The 9811-nt window shown below is 53.2% G+C and overlaps 1 protein-coding gene and 1 non-coding gene across 2 annotated transcripts; one reads left to right on the forward strand and one right to left on the reverse strand.

The window, feature by feature from the left end:
• The first annotated feature begins 588 nt into the window (after window positions 1–588).
• LOC117998383 lies at window positions 589–698 on the forward strand. The gene has a single exon (XR_004675976.1). It is a non-coding gene; the product is annotated as a U6 spliceosomal RNA (small nuclear RNA).
• Window positions 699–2865: 2167 nt separating this feature from the next.
• On the reverse strand, window positions 2866–6457 carry LYPD3 (LY6/PLAUR domain containing 3). The gene is made up of 5 exons (XM_034986479.1): window positions 6376–6457; window positions 5626–5754; window positions 4698–4868; window positions 4219–4380; window positions 2866–3353 (listed from the first exon to the last, which is right to left on the reverse strand). The coding sequence occupies exons 1-5, from the start codon at window positions 6455–6457 to the stop codon at window positions 2866–2868; spliced, it is 1032 nt and encodes a 343-aa protein (XP_034842370.1).
• Window positions 6458–9811: the final 3354 nt, after the last annotated feature.

Raw genomic sequence — 9811 nt, forward strand, 5'->3', positions numbered from 1 at the left:
GTAGTTTCTTCCTAAGCTGAACACATGCCAAACCTCTGACACAGCAATTCGGCTGCGGAGAATTTACACATGAGCAACGAAAGCTTACGTCCATAAAAGTAAGTGTACAAGAATATTCATAGCGGGCTTTATCCATAATAGCCTCAAACTGGAAACAGCACAGGTATCCATCAATAAAAGAATAAAAAAAACAAACCATGATTTCCACATTCTGTGGAATGAAAGAAGCCTTACACAAACGAGGATATGCCGTATATTTCTATTTATGCAAAGTTCTAGAGCTTTAGATGTTGAGTGCTTGACACATAGCTTGCGCGAGTTGAAATGTGATGTAAGCATAAATATACAAGGGATCCCAGAGACTGGGTACAAAATGCCCATAAGATATCTCACCAATAATGGTTTTATATGGATAACTTATTTAAGTGATGTTTGTATATATGAGGTTAAAATATGCTATTAAAATTAACCACACCCTTTTTTACTTTTTTAATGTGGATACTAGAAAATTTCAAATTACATATGTAAGTTAAATATGTCTTGCAATATATTTCTGTTGGGCAATGCTGATCTAAAATTTATAGGTAAGTGCTCACTTCGGCAGCACATATACTTAAATTGGAACCATACAGAAAAGATTAGCATGGCCCCTCCTTCACAAGGATCACATGCAAATTCATGAAGCGTTCCATATTTTTTTTTCTTAAAGATTTTATTTATTTATCTGACACAGAGAGAGAGAGACAGCTAGAGAGGGAACACAAGCAGGGGGAGTGAGAGAGGGAGAAGCAGGCTTCCCGCTGAGCAGGAGCCCGATGCGGGGCTCGATCCCAGAACCCTCGGATCATGACCTGAGCAGAAGGCAGACGCTTAACGACTGAGCCACCCAGGCACCCCCCCATATTTTTAATATATGTGAAAAATAGATAGATAGACAGATAGATGATAGATAGATAGATAGATAGATAGATAGACAGACAGATAGATAGATAAAGTTAAAGGTCTTGGCATTCCTGCCCTTCGGCTCAGGTCATGATCCCGGGGTCCTGGGATCGAGTCCCACATCGGGCTCCCTGCTCTGTGGGAAGCCTGCTTCTCCCTCTCCCCCTCCCCCTGCTTGTGTTCCCTCTCTCGCTGTGTCTTTGTCGAATTAAAAAAAAAAAAATCTAAAAAAAATAAATAAATAAAATAAAAGCAGAGAGAAGCCTATCTCAAGTTTAGTCAAGCTGAAGGAAAAGTTACAGCCATCTTGGGCACGCTCTGTAAAGCTGATCTGCTTGGGTTCAAATCTGGGTTCCAGGGCTTATTAGCTGGGTGACCTGGAGCAAGTTTCTCAACCTCTCTGGGTCTGGTTTCTTCATCTTGTAAAATGCAGATGATTAATACTTATCTCATAGGATGGTTGTATAAGTTAAGTATGTTTATCCAAGTACAGCACACAAAACAGTACCTGATACACGGATTACTTGCTGTAGGTAAATTACTTTACCGTTCCGAGCCTCAGTTTCCCCAATCATCCCATCTGAGAATGTATATGGAAAATTAAATGAGACTCCAGGTGCAAACACCCTTAGTACAGGCCTGGCTGTGTGGTAAGACTTAAAAGTGATTAACATTCCTTAACTATAGTTACTATTACTGTTGTTCATGCTCTTATTAATTTCCTATTTTGTTCCTATAATCATCATTTACTATTGTGTTGTCATACTCTTTCTCATTAATAGTGATATTGGAAATATTACTATTATTATCTTGCTCTTGCCCACACCTGGTCGCCCTTCCACCAAGCAGTCCCAAAGCCGGCCAGGGCCTCAGTCCCAAACCAGGCGTTCCCTCCCAGGGGCCTCTACGCCTTCATCTGATTGGAGGAGATGGAGGTGGAGCTCAGACCCCAAGTCCCCAACATGAAGCAGAGACTGACAGCAGCACCCTTGAGACCTCTGGACAAGTGGGACGCAGTGGCTAAGCCCACAGAATGATTCTTAAGAAGCCAAACAGAAGACAAGGTGGGCGGGGCCTGGGGAGGGTGTACGACCCATTAAACAAAGCTCCCCTCTGCTCCCAAACGTTGCTAAAAGCCCCATTCACCCTCGTCACCGCTTAATGGTTTCACGGGGCATCCCCCTCGTCAGTGGGACTGCCCCACAAGCTGGCTAAACGCCAGGAGATGAAAGGAGTTCAAACCCCAACTTCCCCCAGGGCTATGGTTCTAGATCTCAGCTTCTCTGTTAAAGGTCTTGGCATTCCTGCCCTAGCTCAGCTAAGAGGTTACACTAAGAAGTCAGTGTAAGAAATGAATCCTTCAAAACACTATACAAAGGAATTAAACTTTTATTGAGACCTTTCTGTGCCAGAAGCTGACCACACAGGGGCATAAGGCCCGGTCCCTGCCCTTGAGGAGCTCACAGTCTAGTAAGGAAGTTGGATGCCAAAAAAACTGCCACAGAGATGGGGGGCAGGGGCAGCAGCCAGCAGAGGAGGGCATGATTAGCCCGCTCCACCCCCCATATTCCAGATTGGCTATAAGAAGGCGAACAGGAAGCTTATCATTGTTTCTCCCATTTTCCCTGTGACAGCCCTGACTTTTCTCGGTCCCAGGCACCAAGAGGAGAGGAGGGAGAGACAAAGATGAGGGAGATGCATTTGCTGCCTTCGAAAAGCTGCAACACCCTGGCAGGATATATACAATGGTAACTTTATTTCCCAAGGCCGCAAACCAGTGCAGCAGAAGCTGGGGAGAGTGGGGGAGATTGGAAGAACAGACGCTGGGCCAGCCCAGTCCAGTCAGGGAAAGGGAAGTAACGGCAAGAGAGGGTGCCCAGGGCCAGGGAATAGGGCAAGATGGAGGTTTCTAGATGGGAAAACTCATAGTAAGTTGCCAGCAGTCACAGCCAACAGAAGTGACGCCAACCCAATGGAGAAAGTTGCAGAGCCTTTACCATAGGCCACGTCTTTTGGAGAGTACTGCTCCATATTACTACGGTCCTGGTGGCCAGCAGCACCTGCGGCCAAGCTAGATTCCTCTTTCCACGAGGTCTCCGGATGTACTTCCTGTGCAGAAGTCTGGCTGGTTGGCGCTGAGGCGGGTTTGGTGGTAGAGACAGGAGTGGTTGGGGCTGGGGTGGAAGTAGTGACAGAGGTGGTTGGGGCCAGAGTGGTGGGCTTATGAGCGGGCAACAGGACAAGGGGTGGGATTCGAGGGGAGAAAAAGGTCTTGTTGTGGAGGTCCGAGTTACAGCGGGACCCCTGGCAGCAGGAGCCACTGAGTGTGAACCCTGGGCCTGTCACCGCATCCCGGGTGCAGAACTCGTCCTGGACACAGCCCCGAACAGGCAAGGATACAGTCACATTCGCTGCAGGAGGGAGACACAGGTAGGTCGGTGGGGGAGGGTTGCAGATAGGGGCAAGACAAGGGCAAGACAAGGGCAAGACAAGGGCAAGAACGCCCAAAACGGGGGCAGAAGGGCTCGGCATCCATTAATCCAAAGTCTCCACTCAGGCCCCACTTTGAGAAACTCTGTCCCACTGTCTTTGGCACATGATGAACCACATTTCCCACTTTTGAGAGGAAAAGTGTGCAGGATGAACTACAAGTCCCACAATGCCTTGGGAGAAAAGTTGGGGAAGTTTGGACAGGGATACACCTCTCACAAGACCAAAGAGCCCAACAAACTTTCCCTACAGCCCTCTCCTCATTTTTTCCCCCATCTCTCTCCCTTCCACCCCCACCCCTGCCAAAATTTTGTCTTAAGAGTTCAGAACTACATCTCCCAGGCAGAAGAGGCGTCTGAGAAACATCCCCCAGGGCTCCCCGAGGCAGAGAGAGGCCAGCAGGATGAACTACCTCTCTCCTAAGTGGTTGGGGCGGGGGCGAACCCCTTGAGTTTTAAGGAGTCGGAACTAGAGTCCCTGCAATCTAGAAGCTTGGAGGCTTCCATTTCCCATAACACATCGTGCCATTCTGCACCTGGCACGCCTCTACGGAAATGTATTTCCCCCAAAAACCCTCTAGGGCAAAAGCATCCGCAGCCCCGTGCTACGTCGGGGATAGAGCTGCATCTCTCCCGACGCTCTAGCATCAGACAAGAACTTAGGCCTACAGTTTCCAGAACGTGTTGGAGGTGGGGGAACTCTTCGGGTAAAGGGCTACCCACCGCCCATGAGGCCTCAGAGAGGCCACCACAACTCCCGTGGACCCCGAGCTCCCGACTCGCTCACCTGCCGTCAGGGTGACGTTACCGTCGAAGCAGCCCTTGTAGACGCGGTCGCTGGCGTTGTAGCAGCTCACGACGGGCGGCGCCGTGCCCTGGCACGCCTTGCGGCCCAGCCCCACGCAGCTGTAGCACTCGGCACCGTTGGGCGGGTACGCACTCTCGTTGCCTGCGAGGGCAGCGGGTTGGAGGGAAGGGGTCCAGAAGGTTCCGGAAGCACGTCTCCGCCCCCCGACGGACGCCGGGCTCAGTCCCCCTAGCCCCGCCCAGGGTGTGGCCCGCCCCCACCCAGTGGCCTCCCTCCCTCCCCATAGCCCCGCCCCCAGCGCCCCACCCCACGGGCCTCCCGCGATGAAGCCCCGCCTGCCGCCGCGTGGCCCCGCCCCCAGCCCGTGCCGCGTTCTCCCGCCTCCGGGTTGGGATCACCTTAGTGGCTCAGCGGCGGTGTGGCTCCGCCCCCGAGCCTAGGGCCCCGCCCCCACCGACCTGAGGGGTTGAGCGCTCGCGACGTGAGGTTGAGTTTGGTGTTGCAGCGGTCCTGGGAGCACTGCTGCAGCTGAATGAAGGCCAGAAGCCCGTGAAGGTCCAGGCCGCGGTCATTCTTGCCCGGGAGTCCCGAACCGCAGCCCCGCACTGCCACCGAGAACTGCCCGTGGACTGCGGAGAGGGGAGGGGGCGGAGTCAGGGGCGGGGCCTCGGGGCAGGGCCTCTAGTGGACCCCCTTTCCCCCCCAGAAGACAGCCGGGCCAGGGTCGAAGGGCAGGGGCCTCAGAAAGCCGATCGAACGACAGGCGGAGGGGCAGAACCTCAAAGAGCTGAGTCCGAGGGAACAGACAGGCTGACAGACTCTGGACACAACCGAGGGGGGAGGGCCAAGAGTGGAGTAGGACGGGGCCGGGCGACAGAGGGACGGAACCGCAGAAAGCATCCTAAGAAGGAACTGGGAGACTGACAGAAAGGGCACAGGAGCAGAGACAGGTGGGGACTCCCAGGAGCTGTAGCCTTAGATAGGGGCGGCATTCCCCCCGGGGGTGAGCCAGCGGGGCGGAGCCTCAGTCTAGGGAACCTAGCAGGAGACCTCGAGAGGGGTCTGCATGATCACGGGCCTACCTGGATAGAGGATTCTGGCAGGGACAGGGTGAGTAGGGAGGTCTCAGGGGCGGGGCGGAAATGGATAGGGTGTGTCCTCGAAGGGGACCGGGTCCCAAATCCGGGCTCTCCCAGTTCACCCACTCACCCCTCAGTCCCGCGCCCTAACGGCGTGGTTGTGTTGAAGGGCTTCCAGCCAGGCTGAAAGGGACGCTTGGAGGGCGCGGAATGGATGTGGGCCCATTCAGAAGGGGCGGACAAAAGGAGGCAGGGCCTGGCTGGGGGAGCGTGTAGGGGTAGGAATGGACCAGAGGGCCCCACTCACTGGTCTCCACCGCCCCCACGGCCTCTGTGCAGACGTCCACGCCCGGCGCGCACTTCACCGTCTTGGTCTTCTGCGGAGAGCATCCGTCATCCGCTTTCTGCACGCAGCTGTAGCACTCCAGGGCCTGCGCTCCTGGGGATGCAGGGCCGAGTAGAACTAAGGGATCCCTACTGAAGCCTCCTCCCGGAAAGGAGAAATGGTCCTTCCCATGCCCTCTGTCCCCGGGACGGGACAATGCTGTTGCCCACTGTTTTCCAGGACAGGAGTAAGGAAAACCTCCCCACAAAGCTGGTGCCCCTCTTCTTCAAGCCCCCTATGTCTGCAGTGGGAGCATCCTTCCCACAGTCCCTTACGCTCAAGATGGGGGATCCCGGCTCTGGATGGGAGGGACACCTTTTCACAGTCCTCCATTCATGATGGCAGAACTCTTCCCACAGTCCAGGCAGCTCAGTGAGGAATCCCTTCCCACTGCCCCTTCTGACCAGGCAGGGGATCCTTCCCACAGCCCCCATCTACTCAGGATGGAAGAACTTGTCCCACGGTCCCCCAGGGCAGGACTCATCCCCCACAGCCCTCTCTGCCCAAAGTGGGGGATCTCTCCCACAGCCCCCTCGACCAGAGCAGATGATCTTTCCCACAGCCCCCTCTGCTCAGGATGGGAGATCCTCCCCACAGCTCCCCCTGTAGGAGACAGCTCCTTTCTAGAGCCCCTACTGTACCCCCTCCATCCCCTTCTGGCCACAGACCCACCTCCTCCAAGAAGGAGCAGAAGCAACAGCTGCCCTGTCGCCCGGATCACTGCCTGGGCGCCTACTTTCCTGGCAGGGTCCATGGCTCCGTCCTGCTCCCTCGGCGTCCCCCCTGAGTGTGCCGCCTCCCAACCTGGGCCCTCTTACCTGAGCCCAGGATGAGTAACCTCCCCCCAGGCAACCCTGGCCTTGCCCAACCAGGCCAAATCAGCGTCCGCCGTGGGGCGGGGCACCCACCCCTGGGTGTGTCACCCACAGCTGCTGAGGAGGGAAAGGGCAGGAGGCAAGTTTCCCTGACAGTCTCCAGGAGAAAGTCTGTGGGTTTGGGGGGGGGGGTAGAGGGGAAAGTACTGAGGTTCAGAATGGGTCTACTCGACACTCAGCACTCCGGAAATATTTCATGAGTACTTAACGGGGGGCAAGCTTTGGTTTGGGCGACTGTTGGAGGGCAAGACAGAACCAATGCCTGTCCTCACGGAGCTTACTGTCTGATGGGGGAGACAGATATTAAGTGATCACACAAACTGTTATATACAAGGAACAATGAAGGGAGAAGTGTAGGGAGCTCCAAGGAGGTATGGAGTCTAGGGGTGGAGGCTGGCTGGTCAGTGAAGCTTGCCGGAAGGTGTCCTTCGAGCTGTGGTTCAAAGACGGGGGGCAGAGCCGATTACAAAGCAGAGGGAGCTCAGAGGACAAAGAGGAGGAAGGTGGACCCTGACGCCCAAGAGCCAGGCAGGGGCTAGACCGGTCAGGACATTACAGGCCCCGTGAAGAGATTTCAGTGAATTCTGAGAAAGGTGGATAAATGTTAAGAGGGTCTAAATCAGCCAGAGGTGGGGGAAGAGGATACAATCAGACTTGCTTTTTAATAGGATCAAAATCTGGGAACGAATGCAAATATCCATCAAGAAGGGAATGGAAAAGAATGAGTGGGTCATTCACCCCATGGGAAATATCACTCAGCAGTGAAAACAAGCCAACTACTGGTGTCTACAGCCCCATGGATGAATCTCGAAATTTATGTAGAGCTCAGAAGCCTTATGCAAATAAACCATACCATGTAACTCCATTTACATGAAGTTCTAGAACAGAACAGGGATTCCATTGTCCCAAAGGAGCGATGGTGATGAGCCCCCACTATCTTCCTCCAGGCAGTAGTTATATGTGTGTACAAATTTGTAAAGAATTACCCAGCTGGGGACGCCTGGGTGGCTCAGTGGGTTAAGCATCTGCCTTCGGCTCAGGTCATGACCTCCCGGGGCCTGGAATTGAGTCCCACATTAGGCTCCTTGCTCAGCGGGGAGTCTGCTTCTCCTTCTGCCTGCTGCTCCCCCTGCTTGTGCTCTCTCTCTCTCTGACAAATAAATAAATAAAATCTTTAAAAAAAAAAATTACACAGCTGTATACTTATATACTTCGCTAAATGTAAATTATACTTAAAAAAAGAAAAGAGAGAGAAAAAAAAGAAAGACTGTCACCGTGGCCTCTGTGTAAAAAAGGAAAGGATTCTGGAAGGAGAGAGAAGGCCAGGAGACCAGTGAGGGAGCTGGGCAGTCTTCCAGGTAAAGAAGAAAAGCAGCCCCTGACATCAGGGAGTTGGCCAGGCACCCACAGTGAGGCCGTGGGGTTCTATTACACACCAACACTGAACACCAACCCCAGCCAGGGCCACACTGTGACGTGCTGGAGGGGGACACACTCAGAACCACTGCATGACCGCGTCTGAATTCTGAAACAACAAGAACATCCTGCGAACCGCAAAATGACTAAGCACCTCCATATCCAGGCTCATATAACTGACTGCCTATGTTACGTTATGCTGTGTTATATTATAGTATTTATATAGGTTATGTTTATTATATAATAACATTTATATTATTATGCTATATTATATCATTATATAAGCTACATCTCTAACCTTCCTTTGTTTTTCCCGGCTCATAGATAAGATGTTTCTGTGCCAGGGAAAAATAGCGGCTGTGTCCATAAAGATATTATCTATTCCCCCAGACCCCGTTGGGCACCCCTATTCCCAATAATGACTAGCACCTCAGTCATATAGGTGACGTCACTTGGCATCATGCTGAGGCTCACAGAGAGAAAGCGAATGACTACTTGTGAAGTCATCCAGCACTGGGCCCCTGCCTCCTTGCCTTCCAGCCTTCCAGCCTTGAAATCCCAGCCCTGCTTAGGGTTTGCTGTGTGACCCCAAGGAAGTGTCTTCACCTCTCTGAGCCTCTGAGAGATCTGTTTTATAATAAAGGAAGGAGCATCAAAGTATCAATTCTGAAATTGGACAAGACTGAAATTTTAATCCTGCCTGTGCCATCCTCTTGCTGTGTGACTGCAAGCAACTGGGACTCCCTCTCTGAACTTCAGCTGCCTCTTTTGCCAAAAGGACCTGAAAACACCTATCTCCTGAGGGATGGAGCGAGGCAGGGTAATAATACTGTAACTATTGTGTGTTTGGGACCAGAGGCCCTGCAGGCCCCAGCTGCGTGGGAGAGTTTCAGGGAGGAACCCCAACTAGCCAGACCAGAAGAACTAGCATCTTGGGAGGGAGTGGTACCCAGGGTGGGGAGTCTCCTCTTGCTCAGGCCTGCCTGGATCCTGGGTGCTGACCCCAACCTGGCCCAGGCCCAGTGAGCAGAGGGAAGGTTGAATGTGGGGCCTCTCCTTACACCTGCTCTGTGATTCTTCACTGCTCCTGTTCCCAGAGGTCACTGCAAAGTGATTCTAGAAGCTGGTTCCCCAGATATGCGAACAGAGAGGTCAGTGTGGAGGCAGTCCCCAGCTCTGGAGGTCAGGCCAGGGCCTCAGACAACCTTGGGGCCATATCCACTATGGTTTCCTGTCCCCTGGGCCAAGGCAGGTCCAGAGCCCGATGACATTCCCAGCCTATCTTCAGACCCACTCCCTCTGGGACATACAATCTGGGATGTGTCAGGGAAGGGGTGGGGTTAGGGGCAGGGCCGGCTACATAATTTGTGGGGCTCGGTGCAAAATGTAAATATTGGGGACCCGGTTCAAAAGGCAGGGAAGAGTGCCATTAAAGGTATTAAAATAGAAATGCATTTTTCCTTTCTTCTGCCGTCTTTCTCCACTCCTCCTGGTGTTTAATGTCATATTCCCAAAGGCAAACACCTTGGACGCTTGAGAGCACAGACCCTCACAGACCTTGTCTGCAGACCTTGTCCCACAGCCAGAGCAACTGGGTGGCTGGGCTCCCCTTCCGGTCAGCAGCTACCCACTGCCATGCCCCACCCGAGATGCCTTGAGGCATGAGTGCATGACCCTGCTCTTCCCGGCTGCACCCAGGCCCTGCTGAAGTTTGAGGTGACAGTGGTCACGGGGCAGGGGCAGGGAGATAAAGGCAGACAGAGCCTGTCCCAGGGACGCGGGAGGTGGCAGGAGGTGGAGCCGTGTGTGAGCCAAGG

Source organism: Mirounga leonina, unplaced genomic scaffold, assembly GCF_011800145.1.
Source record: "Mirounga leonina isolate KUSES-001 unplaced genomic scaffold, KU_Mleo_1.0 Mir_376, whole genome shotgun sequence".
Classification (NCBI taxonomy): Eukaryota; Metazoa; Chordata; class Mammalia; order Carnivora; family Phocidae; genus Mirounga; species Mirounga leonina.